At 36.6% G+C, this 19207-nt stretch overlaps 1 protein-coding gene across 1 annotated transcript; it reads right to left on the bottom strand.

Annotated features, from left to right (window-relative positions):
- Positions 1-1223: 1223 nt before the first annotated feature.
- LOC137396717 (uncharacterized) lies at positions 1224-17204 on the bottom strand. The gene is made up of 5 exons (XM_068083026.1): positions 17137-17204; positions 5217-5362; positions 4642-4801; positions 4245-4486; positions 1224-1272 (listed from the first exon to the last, which is right to left on the bottom strand). The coding sequence occupies exons 1-5, from the start codon at positions 17202-17204 to the stop codon at positions 1259-1261; spliced, it is 630 nt and encodes a 209-aa protein (XP_067939127.1). The 3' UTR covers positions 1224-1258.
- Positions 17205-19207: the final 2003 nt, after the last annotated feature.

The following is a 19207-nucleotide window of genomic DNA, read 5'->3' as shown; positions in this document are numbered from 1 at the left end:
AACATGGAAGAGTCACTTCCCAAGAGAACAAGAGGGTGACTATATTTTAAGTCTCTAGAAATTAGTTTATATTCTTAGAACATAGTCTAGAGTAAAATTTATTATAAATTTTTCTTGTTCTTAAATAAAAATTCAAGATTTTTTATAGTAAAATCCAATTTTATGATCATACTTACCATACAGTTACTATATGCTTAATTGTTCGAATTTAGCTTTTGGCGGACAAAAAAAGCTTTCCTTGACCCATCCTTATCCGCTTCCAACTACGCAAGCTCAGTTTTGTGAGTCAACTTGCACGCAGAGAGAAGGCAACTCCCGTGGGGAGGAAGGGTGGGTCTATAGTAACTGTATGGTAAGTATGATCATAAAATTGGATTTTACTATAAAAAATCTTGAATTTTATTTCACATACTTCCATACAGTTACTATATGCTTAATAGAATCCCACAGACACAGGTGGCTGGGCAGGAGTTGTCTTGTATGGAATTCACTAAGCGGATTAAAATGTAAGGGTCAAAGGAGGGGATACTAAAGGATATCACCCCGAACCCTTTTCTTCGTAAGGTGTGATAGGAGGGGAAAACTCCTCACCCAAGGAATTTATCTACTCGTGGAGTGTCTGATAGTATGTATCAAAGGACCCAATCATCATGGTAGGGGTCTTGGGTATAAAGTGATAAGAGTGTAGATTAGAGCTTCAACACTTTATTAACAACCACCAGTGACTTAAATTGAGACAGGTCCCACGGTATATCTCTTTTATAGTGTCCCAGAAAGGACCACTTGCTTGACCATAGGCCAGTGGCTAAAATTTCATCAACATTATTATCATCTGAAATGAACATAGAGGCAGCTATAGCCCTAACCTCATGGGCATTGGTTTCTGGTAGAGAAGACATATCTAAAACTTTATAAGAGTCTCTAATAGCACAACAAATCCATCTTGAAACAGAATCTTGAGTGATGGGTTTATGAGGTCTGATGTAAGACAGAAACAGATTACCATTATTGTCACATAAATCATTAGTAACTGTCAGATATTCTAGTAATGTCAGATAAGGACACAGGTTTGGATTTCCTGGGTTAGCTCTAACGAGGATTTTCAGTTCCGGATCGCTTGCTTTCTGTGTCTTGGCCATAAAGCCACGATTAACTCCGAGTTGGATGGTATCTTCAGAGATGTTGATGGACTCTCTAGTGAGGGCATGAATCTCTGATCTCCTCCTCCCAGTGCTCAGGGCTAGAAGAAACACGCATTTCAGGGATAGCGACCTGAAAAATAATACAAGTTATAACTTGTTGTGTCAGCACCAAGTTAATACAAGAGCTCTAACAAGCTGATAGAAAGCAACAAGCAAGCAGTGTTAGTGTGTAGTGTGTACAACAAGCGTTGTAACATGCTGATAGAAAGCAGCAAGCAAGCAGGATTAGTGAGTATAAGGCAACTAGGATTACCTCAAATCTGAGCTTGACTTAGAGAGGTGGTGGAGGATGACCGTGAGATCCCACTTTGGTAGTTGTCTTCTGATGGTTTTATGAGAGCAAGCGGCAAAGCCTCTCAGCATCTCCTTGATTATGTCCTTGGCCCCTGTCGGGAAAGATCTACCTAGAGTATTGACCAGTGCAGCCTTGTAGCATTTAATTGTACTCACTGACAGCTTTCTCTCCTCTAGCAGATAGATAAGGAAGTCAGTTACATCATACATGTAGATAGTGGGCTCGAGCGGATTTCTCTCCTCTCTAATACACCAATCAGAGTACACTTTCCATTTCCCATCATAGACGGCTGATGAAGACTCCCTGACGCATTTTGTGGCATAAAAGGCTGCTTTTCGAGAAATGCCTTCCTTGCATCTTGTCTGCTGGACAGCATCCAGGCGTGAAGTTGCAGTCTGTCTGTCCCCTGATGGTATACTCCGTTCTGTTTCAGGAGCTTCGCCATTGTAGGAAGTTCCAGTGGTCTGGATGCCAGTAGGTTTAACAGTCCTGTGAACCAACTCCGTCTGGGCCAGTTTGGAGCTATAATTATGATCTGACAATCTAGGGAATGGAGAATTTTCCTCAGTACCAGGGGAAGCAAGTTTATGGGAGGATACGCGTAACCCCACAGTCTGTCCCATGGTTGACTCAGTCCATCCACTCCTGCTGCCTGAGGGTCCTTCATAGGGCTGAAGTATATCGGTAGCTTGTTGTTCAACTTGGTTGCAAACAGATCCACCATTGGAGTGCCCCATTGTTTGAAAATCATCTTGACCACCTGAGGGTGTAGAGACCACTCTGTTGGTGAAGTCACCCGACTCAACATGTCTGCGATAACATTCCGTTTGCCGGGCAGATGACATGCCTTCAGTGTGATCTTCTTCTCGTCGCACCAGTGCAGGATTTCCCAGATTAGGGTACATAGCTGTGGCGATCTGGTCCCTCCTTGTTTCTTTACATAGGCTACGACTGTTGTGTTGTCTATCTGGCACAAGACCACTTTTCCGAGCAAACTCTTCTGAAAAGTTTGAAGGCACTTGTAGAGTGCCAGGAGTTCGAGAACGTTTATGTGGAGTTTTCTTTCCTCGACTCCCCACCTTCCTTGAGCTGTTTCCTCGCCGACTATACCTCCCCATCCTGAGGCAGAGGCGTCTGATTGAAGCACGCAATCCGCTTGAGGTGGATTCATTTGAGTGCCTATCTGAAGGTTTTCTGTGGTCCACCAGACTAGGTGCTCTTTCATGTAGTTGGTTATAGGCACAGGATCTTGTAGGTGGCCTCTGGACATTCTCCAGTGACTCAGTAGGTGGAACTGCAGTGGCCTCATTCGAAGCCTTGCCCTCCACGATGTCGTAGCACAGAAGTTCATCAGACCAAGCATCGCTAAGAAACTTTGAGCAGTTATCTCCCTCTTCTTTGCTATCGCCCGACACATGGTAGTCAGTCTTAGGATATTCTCCTGAGATGGGTGAGCTAATCCTCTCTTGGTGTCTAGATTGAAGCCTAGGAATGTGCATACTTGTGTGGGATTTAGCATGCTCTTTTCGTAATTGATATGGAATCCCAGGTCCTGTAGCAGGTTGGAAGCGGTCAAAACCTGGGACTGTAAGACCTCCCTTGACTTGCTGTAGATCAGCCAGTCGTCTAGGTATGTTATCAGCGTCACACCCCGTTGTCGTAGGTGAGCCGCTACTGTGGAGATGACCTTCATGAAGGTGTGAGGGCTTATAGATAACCCGAACGGTAGAACCTTGAACTGCATTGGTCGTTCGTTCATCATAAACCGTAGAAACTTCCTGCTGTCTGTGTGAATGGGTATATGGAAAAAGGCATCGGTGAGGTCCAGCTTTACCATCCACATCGATTTGTCCAGAGCAGCTAGTACTGTTTGTATGTTGTCCATCTTGAATTTGGGTGCAGTGAGCCACTTGTTCAGTCTGGATAAGTCTATAATTATTCTCAACTGCCCGTTTGTCTTCGGTACTGAGAATATTCGGCTGTAGAAACCCTTGTGATCTCCTGTGACAGGTTCTACGGCACCTTTGGACTCTAAAACCATTAGCTCCGATACCAAGTCCTCTGAGAGTGTTTGTGGTACTGGATAATTTAAAGGGGCTTTTGTGTTTAAACGCAAACCGTGTTTTAACAGATCTATTAGCCAAGTAGAGGCACTGGGCAGATTGTTCCATACCTGCCAGTAACTGGTGAGACAGCCGCCTACTTTTTTTCGACGGTCTTCTTGGGTATCTTGAAGGATTTGCCTTTCTGTGGGGCCTTTCCTTTACTTTGAAAACTATACTTTTTACCAGTGTCACCTTCTTTCTCCGATTTTGGTTGAGCTGGTTGTAGTGACCATTTCTGCTGCTTGACTATAGATATCAACGCTCTGTTGGATGCTGTCGATGCATCCTGTGAGGTCAAATCAGCCAACTTTCCTTCAAACAGTGATGAATTAAGCGGCATGGCAAGCTTTAGCAGAGAAGACTTAGTGGCAGAGGAAAGAGCAGAGGTAGAGACCAACTGATCTCGCCTGACATGCACCAAATTAGCAAGTAAGCGTGCAAGCAAAGCAGCAGTATGGGATTGTGCAAGACATAAGCTCTCAATCGATCTGATGACTGCATCTGTATCACCCTGTTGCAAAAGCGCAACAGAGCTGCCAAGGACCCAATCTGAATGGCTAGCAACAAGCATCAACTGCCTTGTAAGGGTTTCCATCTCCTCAATATATTTGCATGGAATGAGGGCCTTGTTAGATGCCTTACCCAGAAGTGCAGCGTCCTCGTCAGTGCGGCTGTAAGACGATTTGAGCGTGTCCCCCTGTACTTGGTAGTTCGAAACATGGAACCCTCTTATTCTGGGATATTTCGCTGTGAAGGCTTGTTTCTGGTGTTTGACCTCTTCTATGGCTGAAGTCATGACCTGAGACAAGGGCAGACTATAGTCTGTATCGTCATCGTCTTGTGGTCTGTCTTGAGATAGCATCTGTTCGGCGATAGTCTTGGCTCTACGAGAACAGAAAATGTCATTATGTACTCATAAATATCTATTCACTAGATATATATCATGTACATCTATAAGACAATGTAACCACTATATCTATCATGATATCGACATGGAATATAACCAATATCAACTAGATATACATAGAAGCTACCATACCTCTTTACTTTGTGATCTGGAGGGGGTAGTATGGAATCCGGGAGTACTTCAAAGATCTTCCTTTTCAGCTCCCTTAAGGACATGTCTTTGCCATCTTCCCCTGTCCCGTTTTCATCATCAACGGTCACTGGTTGAGGCTGGTCTTCTGCTTCTTGATTGTCTGTCAAGAGAAGAGAAGGACCTGACATATTCGTTAACAACAAAGTAACGACCACCTTCTCAAGTTTCAAGACACAGCGGTACGGAAACTTGATCAAGGAGAGCCCTGACAATCCATTATAAACAGAGACCTCTCAGTTAGGTATTTCTGATATAACAGATATCCCACCGATAGCTCATGAGGAGGCTTACACATGTGCTCCGAGCTAAAGAGGGTGAGACAAGGAGATTCCGACCTGGGTATCCCCTTCCGAAAGGACAGGGCGAAGGTTAGGTCGGGTGCAAATCAACCGAGTCAAGTCAAGGTAAGAAAATGTTGATTTCGGAGTATAAAAGAACTCGTCCATCGACTACCCCTTGACAGGAAGGCAAGGGGTATGCTGTCCCTCTCAAGGAGGGACAAACATGATACGTACCTGCCATATTTAAAGCTGGAAACTGAAGAGAGAGAATTCTGTGAAACAGTGCGTGCTCCAACTTCAGTTGACGAACAAAAACTGAGCTTGCGTAGTTGGAAGCGGATAAGGGTGGGTCAAGGAAAGCTTTTTTTGTCCGCCAAAAGCTAAATTCGAACAATTAAGCATATAGTAACTGTATGGAAGTATGTGAAATAAAATTAGGTATTGAGAAAAACTGGCTTTATATTACATACCTTAGAGATTCCCTCTCTCAGAGTATAATTCTAAATTCTCACATCTACGAAGGTCGGTTGTATAATTTTGATTACATCAACCAACCAGGCATTGGTTAAACAGTCATTAATCAGGTTTGGTCCTAATCTGAGAAGATAGTACCAACTATTAAGCAGTGCATATGCATTTGATAATAAGCTTGAATTACTCCCTAACAGTTGTAGGTAGATTAGATCACTTCTCATTTGAGGTAAATGTTGACTTAGACTCTTAAATACATGTACCTTTAAATATGCTATTTTTTTATCGAACAATTCATCTGCGCATATTTACTTTTTATCCTAAAAGCATTAAATATTGAGCTAATAAATAAGAAACTGACCTTTAACAAGGCAGCCACAAAAAAATTTGGTATAAGTAAAGTGACTGTTAAACTTACAACTAAAGTTATAACCATGTTAGACCTACATTAAGATATTCTTGTGCGCCAATTTTAAAACAAAAAGCAGAGTTCATTTTGTTTTTGCTTAGTTGGTTGAGCACCACACATGATACTTATTTCTTTCTAAACGGTTATCCCTCGTACAATTGCTATAATAGCATAAGAATGTATACTGTAGATTAAATTTTTACTAAATGTTGATCGGATAAAAAGTCATTTGTTTGGGTAAACAGCAGACTTAGTCAATTTTTGCAACAGCTTGGTAAAATGACTACCATTAAATAACCCTAATAATATTTAACATATTTAATAGCCATTAAAATTAAATCATAAAACTTAGTTCTGTGAAGAGTGTATCTTTCATCTATTGATATACGTTGTACATAATTTCCCTTGATGATAGAACATATACTATATTAGTATTACTACCTAGGGCACCTAACAATATGTAACTATTAGAGGCTTTGTAAAAACGCTAAACACAGTATTACGACGATCTGTCAAAAGATGAACCATTTGTTCACTATTTCGTCACTCCAAACTCTAGTCATGTGTGTAAACCTGCTGCCTAAACATCTAAAGGAAAAAATGTTAAAAAGCAAGTTCTAATACATAGCTTTTCATTCTAGCAAATTTCGTTAATTGAGCTAATCAAATGTATTTAAGTCGTGCAACTAAAACAAAATAAAAGAAATTTATAAGCCTTCTTGTGTTTTAATACAATCTCATTGAAATTGAAATTTTTGAAATGTCTACCATTATTACGCTGTGTGCTAGCATCCATTTGAATGCTATGGAAAGTTTATCATAATTTAGGCTGTCTATCTTGCTTACTGGGCAGACTGATAGTACCTAATTTTCGGTTGTCGGCGGATTTTATAACGCTATGCTAGCTGAGGCTTGATGATAGTTTCCTATTAATAAGAGTCTCCCTATCTATGAAAGGCTTGCTATTAAAAAAATGAATAAATTCAAATACTTCTTTTTGACAATAAATAAAACTTGATTAATTCGAGACCATGCGGAATGACAGATCCATAATAAACTGTACATTAACCACATGTATGACCGATGAGTTATTTTAATATTTTAATATTTTTATTGGATTAATAACAAGGCAGACATTTCTAAGCTAAATTCAGATAGATATTGAGAGCATCATCATACGAAGCTACACAAAACTCCTACAAAATTGTAGCACCTTGCTTGGTTGCAATCACTCAGCTCATGACCACTAAAGGACTATGCAATTTTGAGCTCATCAAGTTTGTCATATTCACTCTTACATGCATCTTATGCTGGTCAGAGAAATGCATTTCGCGTCATTTTATGTATCAGAATGTAATATTAATTAGCTCTGGTACCCAGTACGGCCCACTGGGAACCGCAAAGCTGATGAAACTTTGTGGTTCATTCCTTATGTACTGGATAATGATAACGAATAGATGTATTCAGTGCCACATCTTTTTAAACATATTTTTGTTAGACATGTAAGGATGTTTCTACTAGAGACCTGTTTAGAATGATTTATTAATGTGCAATCATTGTATGTAAGCATGAAAATCCGAAGTGTCTGTCTCAAGATGATGTGTTCCTCTTGTCACTCTAAATTGAACTAAGTGCTGTCATACTTGGAAAGGCTCAGGTATATTGTGTTTAAAATTCACAATGATCTAAAGCAGAGTTTGTAACATTTTTCAATAGTAAAAGGCTTCTAAAAATGCAACATTTACAAAAAAGTGTAGTTCAGCTTTGAAATAGATCTTTAAGTAACTTGTAGCTCAATTGATAAAACAAGAAATTTTGTTTCCTTTAAATTTCAACAAATAGCTTTGTTAAACTTTCACACAAAAAACTTTGGATTTAAACTGAAACTTTATTGTTCCAATTAATTCTGATTGGTAAACACTTCGTTAAATTAAAGTGCATTTATTTTGCTCTAAAACTTGAGACTCGACTACTCTCTATTTAAAGCCATAAAATAATATGTGTTTCACTTTCAAGAATAAAATTAAAATGTTTGAAAAAACTTATAATTAAAAGGCCATCTTATGTTATTTTTATTAAATAGCAACATTTTTATTACTCAAAGATTAGGAAATAAATAATTAAGTTTTCACTTTAATTGGTTGATGGTGTACCATACATTCTTACAACAAACTCATTTTAAAACAAATTTCATAATTAAATTGCATATTAATCGTCAAATTAAATGTTTGACGAGTCAAACATGATAAAATAACTAAGGTTAAATATTAGTTCTCTTGAACATTTGCGTTAGCTTTAGATCACGCTCAGCTTGTCTTGACAAATCAGCTACTCTGGATAGTTGACTTGCCATGTCTCAGCTGTGCGGATTGACCTCAGTTAATAAGATATAAATTTTCAAAATGCCAGAAATTGTTTTTTAAAATGTCGCTTAAACTTATAAAACTGTGAAGCCCTGAAAAGAAATTTATTTTTCGGCTAGAATAAAATTTACAAAAATTTGCAAAAATAATGTGTGCTTTCATATACATGTAGGTAACGTAACCTGTACTAGCCTTTCAATTAACAAAAAAGTCATTTATCGAAAGAACTAGTCAAGTAGAACAGTCATAGCTTGTTCAAAAAAACTGGTTAGCTAAGAAAAAGTTTAATTCTATGAGATAGTTCTAACTTACAAAGAATACCATTTCAAAAGATTGTAAGCCAGCCCTAGATAACTTTGTAACTATATGGTGGCTATAAAACACAGCTGTTACTACTAATACTGCTCTACCAATTTATATAGCAAATGATGAGAGTTACACTTTTTCAATGGATATACTTCATCTACTTGTTGATTTTGAATAAAAAAAGTTACTTAAATCTTTTTTAAACCACAGAAACTGTCCTTTTTTTAAATTTTCAACTTTTAAAACAAGTTTTTAGTATTTTCAAAAAAATTTGTTAACCAACTAAAAATATTCAGCCTTGGTGTACAGTAATAGCCGTAAAGATCATTAAATATAAGGAAGCTTTCAAACTGAAAAAAAATTAAATTGATGAAGGAATTTTAGAGAAAAAAATTTGAAAAGAAGTTTGTTTTCAAATGAAAAATTCAAGTTGCAGATTGGTACGTCTTCCAAATTAATAAAATAATCAAGTATTTCTTTAGAAGCAATGAAATTGTAACCATTTATTTTTCAGCTAAACTCAGCGCAGTGATCATATTTCTATACCATTTTTAAAGCTTTCATAATCGCAAAAGATTAAAAACGAAATAATTTAAAAAGTAACATTATCACCATGGATACTTTAAACCCAGTTATGGATTAATAAGCTACCAACTACTATTATAGTTTAATTAAACATTTGAAATTAGTTTTTAGAAAGTAATATAAAATCGAGAGAATCATCTCGATGAAATGACAAAGTAAACACTTTCGACTGAAAGTAAAATTCACTAACTACTCATATAAAGACAATGAGTAATAATTTGTACTGAACAGAATAGTGCTATAATAATTACCTTTATGCTTAAGAGAACGGAGTAATATATGTGTATGAGAGAGAAAGTGTATCCATGTGTGAAAGTATACAAAGCAGTGTATGTGAGTGATTGCATGAAGTGAATGATGAATTGTGACAATTTTGGTGCGTGCCCTTAACGATAAGCGTGAGCGCCGCTGTGACTTCAGACTAAAGTTATCAATCACGCTTAAGCATAATCTTAATCCAATCTAATAATGGCTTTTGTATGCTGTGAGCGTGTGGCTACAAAACAGTAATTAATCATGAATAACAGTTTTGAACCAATGAATCAGAATGGGTCAGTTTAACGCATGACAAGTTGATATCTTTTACTCCATTAACTAGGCTATATGCGGCGCTTCGATAGATTGTGTGCAATGATACATTTTTAAGCTATAGGCTACAGTTGTAACTGTTAAATCAGGCCAGTATTTTCTGGGGCGGCTGGGCGGCTGAGCGCCCCAACCTTTTAGTGATTTTTGGTGGATAAGTACTAAGAATTGCAGTCTAAGCTGCTCATTCACTTGTAAATTCCAAGAACTAATTTACTAGCAACTAGCGCCAATTGTGCTCTAGCACTAGTTAATAAGTTCTTGGAATTTGCAACTGAATGAGCTCAGAGCACAACTAGCAATGAAGTGGAAAGGCTGGCTCACTACCCTAGTATTGGTTTCGCCTGCCACTAATGCAGTGAGTGAAAGATATTTTCTGCATTGAAGCGAATCAAAACATTGATGATGAACACTGTGAGGCAGGCTTGTCTAAATAATCTTGTAATATTACACATATATAAAGAGGTTGAAATAGCTACAGAATCAGATGTGAAAGATTTCTGCCGTGGACCCACTGACAGAACAAAAGCTTTTGCAATAAATAGTTAATAGCTGCTGTTCTGTCACTGTCCCATACAGAAATCTGTAGTGTCATGCATTTTATATCATATATTGAATAAACAGTGAATAAAGAAAAAGTTTTGCCTACCATGAATCATAAACAATATATTTAAGTAGTATGCTACATAGGGGGTGTAGTCGGGGGTCACTTTTAACTCGATGATCTTTGCACGCAGTGACCCCAATTTGTATCTCGAATTCGCAAAAAAACCAATATAAATTATTGGATATATATAGGCCAACCCCTGTAGTATACTACTCTAGCCTAATTTTTTGTATTGATCAAAACATGTGATAAATAGGCATAGATAACAAGATTGTAAATAGTACAGAATTTAAAGCAACCACAGAGTCAATAAGCATACTAGCTATCTTAAATCAAACAACTCGTTATACCATCGTATCAGTAAACCCCAAGACAGTTAAACTCAACTCATATACTCATATATAGTCACAATTTGTAATTATGATACTAACGAAGAACTAAAATATTTTACGCTGAAGTATGTATATAGCTGATAACGCTACACCTAGCTCGAGATTTGTATACAATGGCTTGCCACAAAATCTGATACCAGGGATCACACTTATCACTCCGTATTGTGGGCTAAAGATGAATAAGTATAAATAAATGATAAAGATTCAATCAATGGCTAAATTTATATTAATGGATTCATATTAATAAAAAGTCTTGATGGTGTTGATGTATTTTTTTACTACTAAATATTATATTTTTACAACTGGCAAGATCGTGAACTGAGGCTAGAAAAAGTAAATTATGAACCTAATAAAAGTTTGTTTATTTTTAAAAAATGAGCCCAAAAATAAACCTTTTGAACCTATAAGTTTTTATTAGTGTAGCACACCTTGGCCTACAATACATCTTCTAATATATGAAAGAGAACGTCATTCACCACCTGAACTTAAAAATCGAAGTGTACTAGTGTTGAGAGGGCTTGCTAAAAGCCGTGATATAAATAATTATAAAAAATGAAGCGACCCGAGTTATTGCGAGTTTAAGATGAGGATGTAAAAACTCATCACTCAATTGAAAAAGAATGTAGATTAAACAAAACTTAAGTGGAAATAATTTTTCTAAACACATGCTATCTAACACTTAATCAAATGAGATATGATAAACAATTAATAGACGATTACGGGATAAAAATATTATTAAAGGTAAAACATTTATAAAAATTGTGCAAATTCAAATGTAATTGTGTAAATTAAAAAAATATTCTCATAAATTCACAGAAAATGTGTAATTTCAAATAAATGGGTGTAAATTTAAAAAATATTTATGTAAAGTCAAATAAATTTACGTAAATTTAAAAAATATACAATACCTAGAAAAACTACAACAATTCTATTACAACTTTCTGGCTATCAATGGGTGGTTTAGCCTTTTGCAAGCTACGCAAAAGTTTTCTTGAATTGACAAAACAACAAATACAGCATAAACCTAAACCAAAGACAGTTAAATATTCTCATTTTAATCAAGACAAACTAAATCATTCTCATCTGTTGGATATTTTACAGTCACCCCACGATGGAAAATACAAAAACGCTTCAACTATATTAGATATTGGTTCTCGTTATAAAGAAGCCAACCCTATAAAAACAAAAACTGCCAACAAAGCTTCAAATGCTATACAAAAAAATATACTCTAGATTTCCACTAAAGTGTCCAAAAACTATCATGTGTGATAATGGTCATGGATTTATGGATGAGTTTATCAAGTTGATGAAAGAACACAAAAAACACACTAAAATTGAAAAGTCTTTAGACAAGAAATTAAAATGGAGATGGGACTAATGAAATCAAAAACCAACAAACTAATCGTGAGTGGGTCGTTAGACTACCCGATGTTGTGGATGCTATTATTAATGAAAAAAACTAGAATGATATATATGAAATCAGTCGATGCAATAAAACTAGAGAGTGTGCCACAACCCAAATATAAAGATGAAGACTTTAAACACGATGAGCTAGATTGGATTGTTCGATATTCATACAAACCCGGAGAAGAAGCTGGAGATAACAAAGCAACTGATCAAATTTGGTCTACAGATGCGTATTTGATTGATAAAATAAAACATATTGATGATCAACAATCAGTATATACTTTAAAAAGTAATGTAGACAGAACATATATGAGAGAACAACTTCAAGTCATACCTCATCATACAGAAGATCTTGACATTGAACTAGGGTAATTTTATATTATGAAATATAAAAATACTTTACAATATAAAATACATTTCATATTTTAAAATATAAAATTATTTTCATATAACACTCGGTAGTCTATTGTTTTGCAACTTTTTGATTCCAAAGACCCTTGTTGCCACTTATTGACCCAGCATCGCAAGGCTTTCTAGTTTAAAATCAATGGGCCTAATTGCAAAACCCATTTATGTCAATGTGTATCAAGGTTCTACTACTCCCACCGCCATTAAAACTCCATTATATAAAGTATTATGGTCATTTTTTAACATATCATTCGATGCCATTTATTATAGTATATTATCTCACATTATTCTCTGTTTTGCTGTCAAGACTGGAGGATGTGAGACTTGGGTTTGTAGAGCTTGTGAGACTTGGGGTTGTAGAGTTTGTGAGACTTGGAGCTGTAGAGGTTGTGAGACTTGGGGTTGTGGTGTTATCATTTTAAAAGTTTGCTATGGTGTATAAGCCACGCCAGCTACAATAACTCCTGGTAAAATATACATTTTGTATGTTGGCTCATCCTCACTAGGTTTGGACATGAGATCTTCAAGCTCATCACTAGGTTCTGTTTTATTTTAGAGTTTTACACAATTCGATTTCTTCTTTTCTATTTTAATACTTTATTTTGCAACTTTCGATAGTCTGCAGAGGTAAACAAAGCCAATGTAAGAGGCAATAAAAATGCTCCCCATTTAAATTACAACAGGATGAATGTTTTTTTAATCGTCTTTGAAATGAATCGTTTCTTTTTAGCCGTTTTTAATATCTCCAAAATTAAGTTATAGGCCTACACTTACTTATAGATATACAGCTATTTCTATGACAACCAACTAAAATCTGTATAGATTTTTCAATTAGGCATAATTTTTGCATCTAAATAAATCTAGATAAATATCACAATTTCTTGATATTGGTTGCTATGACGTTTTGAAATGTAAACCAAATCGTGCATTGGTTTTTGTTTCTCAAACTTTAACACCAGTTTTCTCAGAACTATGTTTTTGCCCTAATGGTAAACATGCATTCAGTTTATTGACCACAAAATCTGCTTTAACTAAGCTAGAATCAAATTTTTTTGATTCTAGCTTAGTTAAAGCAGATTTTGTGATTTGAATTTTTTTCCTTCTGCTAGTGGAGATAACTCTAAATCTCACACACCTGACTTAGAAATGTAGTTGCGTCAAAAAAGTCAATTTAATGAAATTAGGACCCATAAAAGGCTAAAACATCAGCTACAATTTGATGCCATTTTTGTCTTTGTAGACCAACCCTGTCCAGAGATATATGCGTTTGAATGAGGCCCTCTTTTAAAAAGCTCACATTCCAGTGGGTGCCTATTTCGTGACGTCACAAGCAAGATATCTGAAACGAAACCACGAGCGATAAATATCAGGTCGCTTCGTTATCCAATCATGAGCGCGAAATCTTTATATAGGCCGTAATAAATGTTATCACTCGTAAAACGCGTTGTCTGTGATCTCGAAGAATCTCATCGTTAGAGAATTCTCACCATTACTGATTCAACGCGTTTCAACAATTACTAAGTTATACATAGTTTTGTATAGCGACTGCGACTCAGAGTTATTTGAGCAACTTTTAGTAAAAGATTGGAGTAGACAGCCTACGGCTGTTGACAGGCGTCAGCAGCGTTTTGCTGCAGAGGAAGACGGAATGGAGGTAAATTAACTTAGTCTTCTATACTTGAGTAAATATAATATTTTTAGTCATAAATACATTTACTAATTAATAAAATGATAATTCTTTGCTATCTCCAATCATCGTTTCATAGCTTATCTGCCGTTTTACCTAGCTTTAATACTTTTTTCGAATTTTCTTTGGTAAATTAGAGACATGATTACCAATTATTTTCACTCGTAGGAAGTGGGTAAAATTGATTGATCATTGCAAATCTTTAATTTCCAGAACCAAAGCTTTGAACCATTGGCTTAACTTGCTTGTGCCTTTATTAAATGTTTATTTGTTTTTAAAATTACACTCGCAATCTATTTAACTCCCAATTTGGAAGCTGTCAATAGATACGCTTTAGAATGACACATCTATGAATGACATATATTTATTGCATTTTTTTTTACTGATTACAGAATGTTTATGTCGTCCCACCAGCCGAAGAAGCTTTGTCAGTGTGGAAACTGCCATAAAGTGGAAAGAGAGATTTGAATGTGTGCTGCATAAGCCATGATGTTTTGTTTGAGTTTGTTGCAGTAGATGAATTTATCTTATTGTATCACATAATACTATCTGAGTGGCCACGACTTGATGAATATTTTTAATAAAAGTTTTATGCCGAGATGAAAATATTTTTGCTTGTGAAAATTATATAATATAATTGTTGAAGATGATGCAAAACATGATTTGCAGAATATTGTAGTGAATTGGATATGGTATATGGATGTCCGCAGAACTGGAGAAGGTGAGTTCAAATCCAGTTTGCAGCAGACTTATCATCCTTAAAACTCTATCCCTGTCTATATTCTTTTCAAAGACGTGGCTTGCTTATTTCACTTCGGTAGTATTCGGTAACAATAATACTAGTAAGAAACTAGTACGTAGACGGTGTAGGCAATGATATACAGCCCTGCCCCAAAGATAGGTGACAGGCATAATGTGGGCGGGCTTATAAGAGGCTGTATATCGTTAGTATAATGGGTAGCTGCTGATACAAAGACTGCGTTCTACATAGTGACTTGACAGAATTACCGTAGACCGGTAGAATTGGTAGTCGGTACCCAAATGTTTACACAACATTTAGAGAAAGTGAGTAAAACAAATTTTCGTTATTTGAGGCCTTTGAAACATTCATAATAATGCATCTGTAGCAGGATTTAAAATTTTATTCTAGCCAACATGAGCAAATACAAAATAAGATATATGCCAATAGAGCCGCGTAAGACTAGACTTTTATCGCAAATAGCCGATGTGAATACGAGAGATAGAGACAGGTTGCCTAACACGTGACATCATTTTGGGCAAGTCTCGGTACGTTTTTGTGGCCTGAGCGTTTTTACGGCGATCAGATTTTTTCGGTTTTAATCTTCAAATATCTTGGCAATGCGATCGCGTGACACAACAAACAACATATCAACTGATAGAGAAAAAATGCTTTTTTTTAAGATCAACTTAAATTTGACGCAACTACATCTTTAACCATGGTTTCTGTGATCATGACCCATTTCTTCACTTTGGTTACAGAAACTTTCAAAACCATTCTACATCTAACACAACCAACTGGCAAACTGTGTATATTACACAGCAGCTTGCCATTTTACTTCTAATATTGCATTTTTCATATTGCAAGGAAGAGATATAAACATATAATCTTCTCCTTTCATTATTGCTGTTTGTTGTACATAATAACACCTAGTACATTACAACTACCATTGCAGCTACTAATGCAGTTATTCTATTGCACTGCAGCGCCATTTGACTGCTAATATTGCATTTCTCAACCAGCAGTACCCTTTCTTTTTTTTCCAATATCACTTCTGTCATAGGCTGTACAACAGGGGAATTTTAATTTTTTTTTCAAACTCGGGATAAACATTGGAGTCATTGAGCGCATTGGTCGCTGGAATCCTTCTTTAGCATATTACTTACTTATGTAAATTTGGATGCTTACAATGGATTGCATTTATACATGCTTTGAGGGTTGTTGATGCTTAAAAGGTTCAGAGCCCAAACCCCGTTGGTGGTTCACACCGCCCCCCAAACCCCCAAGGTGTTCATAACTAACTGCCTAAAATTTGCAGCCTCAGTTGGCAACCAGGGAATATAGACCTGGTTGAAATAATCCTCCTTTTGTGTTACAGTAAATATGCCTAAGACCTTAAATATTTAAATGATTCTAATACTTGGTTTCCGTAGTTTACTTTTTTTCACATAGCTTTTCGCAAATTAAACATTCAAGTTCAATAATTTAAAACCTTAGTTAAAATAACGTACCGCGGTTACAGAAACCTGAATTTTTGACCTGAACCTTGTAGAAACTTAAATTAATTATACTATTATCAAACATGCATGCGATCGCTTGATAACTTTTACTAATATTAAGATTTGCCTTCTCAGTTTTATTAAAAGATACCGAGATGAAAACTTAAAAAAAGATCAAATTAGTGACTGACATACAAATATAGTTAAATTAAAATATAAAGAATTAACTCATGGTGCTTTTAACTCCTAAAAAAGATAAGAATGTCTCAGTAGGACTTCATGTACTTATGACTTGGGCTTGATAACTGACAGGTGACTATGACTTGCTGCTACCATAACCTAACTAGATATGAAAAGTTACCATAGAACTTCTGCATGTGCTATATTAACCATTTACCATCCTAACATTAACTTACCTGTAATTTATCATTGAAGTGACTTCACACGCTTTACATTAATATGCTAGGCTTTCTAATCTAACACTACTTATGAACAGTCTTGACTTAAACTTCAATACATATCATACATATACTTCTATTAGCTTGTCTTACAGACTCATCTGACCCTCAAAAATACTTTGATATCAAGCTGAACCTTTATTACCCACTTTTCACTCAAGACTATCACAATTCATTTGCACAGACTATTCTTCGCAGCTAAAATTGATGTGTATTTTGCAAACCCAACCTACCTAACCTTTGATAATGCTTATCCCTATTCATCCCAACCATGTCTTTCACTGCATTCCTTTCACCACTTTCCATGTTCATTTACATTCACTCTTCCTCACACCTAACACATACACTTTGCGGAGAGATATAATCCTCTCCTTTTCTATCTCAGCCAACCCTCTAACCCCAATTTTTGCTAAAAATATAACATGAGCTATATAACCTTTCTACCTATTATTTGATGTGTTTGTGTTATCATAGTGAAGAGCAGACCAAACTAAATAGCATGCATAATTGAGCTTTACAAAAATGGTTCATAATAAATAATAATAAAGTAACCAATAACTTAATATAGCTATACCTTAAGACATCATAAACATAAACAGGTCACCTTTCTGCTCACATCATTGCTTATGCTTTTGTCACATCATCAAACAAGGCACTTGTTTCCTCACATCATATATTCCACAAGAACCGATCAATGGTCAACAAAGGAAGCCATTATACTGAGTATCTAGCGTTATTCATAGGCCTAGTCATGTTTCAGAGAGATTCTCAAACATGAAAAGGTAAAAAATGCACAGCTAATGCACCCCAAATCTACAACAGAACCACAACCACCAAAATGGGGTAAAATAGTATGAATATTAATTAAAGATATGTAAGCCCACCAGTAACTAGCTGTGTGAATTCTATTACCTCCTCAGTAGTAGTCTTGAGATGAAACGAGACTGATTTACTAGGAGCAACATATTTTAGTCTCCTATTGCCTCTTTGTGTTAGGGTAACACACTAGTATCTTTGCTTACTAACAAGCAACAATTGAGCTATCATGTGTCTATTCACATCAGTCTCTACTAGCATTCATTACGTATTATACTATTCAATAGTATCACACTAGCGTACAATACGCCTTAGTCTAGAGGATTAACAATACTGCATATTGACAACCTCATATCATAGCTGTTGTTATTTTTGACATCCCTTAAACAATTAACATCATGCAAAAATGTGATATTGTAATAAAAAGAAGAAAAGCTTTAAGAATGTTGTAGACTAGTAAAATTAGATGAGTAACTCAAATCAATCTGACATGAGATATTTACTCTGAGCAATGAAGGAACTTTTGAAGTTTTTTATCAACACGTTCGGTGTCTGCTTAAGAGCTTGTCTACAAGGACTCAGAGTTGTCACACCCTCAACATCGCCTGAGCTATTTATTATTAATAAAATCTAAGTAACAAACATACTAACATTGATTTGCGAAATGACTTGTTTTAATACATATATTATTATTGCAAAATAACTGTACTCACTTTACAATAACAAGGCTATTGTAACCTTGCCAACCTAAAGTTTTGCTTCGAGTTTTGCAGTTTTTAAAGTTTTAAAGTTTTGCAACCTAAAGAAGCCAATCCGGTCCCACTAGAAGAAGTTCCGGGAGAACCCAAATCAAACCCGGAGGAGACTGGAACGGCTCCGACACCAGAGACTTCATTGGAACCTGTCCGTCACAACTCAAGGCCGGTCCAGACGACTAGAAGGCCGGACCGGTTTGGGAATGGGTGTGCTACTCGATGGAGTCACCGGCAAATGATCCGGAGGTGGGACAAGGGAACAACCAGGTAGTTCTCATGGCCGCTACCGAGGCCCTTCTGTTGGAGCACTTGCTCACCCCGAATGCCCTCAGTTTGTTGGAGAACTTGGATGACGCATGTGATGCGTCTTTGCCTGGACTATTGGCTTCGGTCACCAGGAGCTTGAAAGAAGCTGAAGAAGCCCTAACTGCACCGAAGCCAGTCGATGTGGCAGCAGACCAGGGAGATCGGGAGTGGGAGAAGGCGGCCGCCGAAGTCGGCATATGAGCTTTCCCGGGACAGCTGCCTCAGACACGGATGTGGAAGACCTGGACAGAACCCTGAGAGGAGAGGAGGAAGTATGCCGAGTAGCTACCATAAGCTCTCTCCCAAGGTCTTGATTGGAGACAGTGGTCACCAATAGAGGGGAGCGTGTTGTTGAATGTGATCCACTGAGTGCTCTGCCTAGGGCTGAGCTAAGCCGGGGCTGTGCTCAGTCAGGCAAAATAACGAGTTGAG

The sequence above is a fragment of the Watersipora subatra genome, chromosome 5 (genome assembly GCF_963576615.1).
Source record: "Watersipora subatra chromosome 5, tzWatSuba1.1, whole genome shotgun sequence".
NCBI lineage: Eukaryota > Metazoa > Bryozoa > Gymnolaemata > Cheilostomatida > Watersiporidae > Watersipora > Watersipora subatra.
The sequence above is the reverse complement of the archived record's forward strand: the minus strand, read 5'-3'. Positions and strand labels throughout refer to the sequence as shown.

What these genes read in the sequence shown, in the direction of transcription:
- LOC137396717 (XM_068083026.1), bottom strand. Translation starts at nt 17,204, where the DNA reads ATGGAAAGTGGTGAAAGGAATGCAGTGAAAGACATGGTTGGGATGAAT. An exon ending in TCCAGCTTTAAATATGGCAG is followed by an intron (nt 4,802 to 5,216) that starts GTACGTATCATG and finishes TTCTCTTGACAG; the next exon opens with ACAATCAAGAAGCAGAAGAC. An exon ending in CCAGATCACAAAGTAAAGAG is followed by an intron (nt 4,487 to 4,641) that starts GTATGGTAGCTT and finishes CTGTTCTCGTAG; the next exon opens with AGCCAAGACTATCGCCGAAC.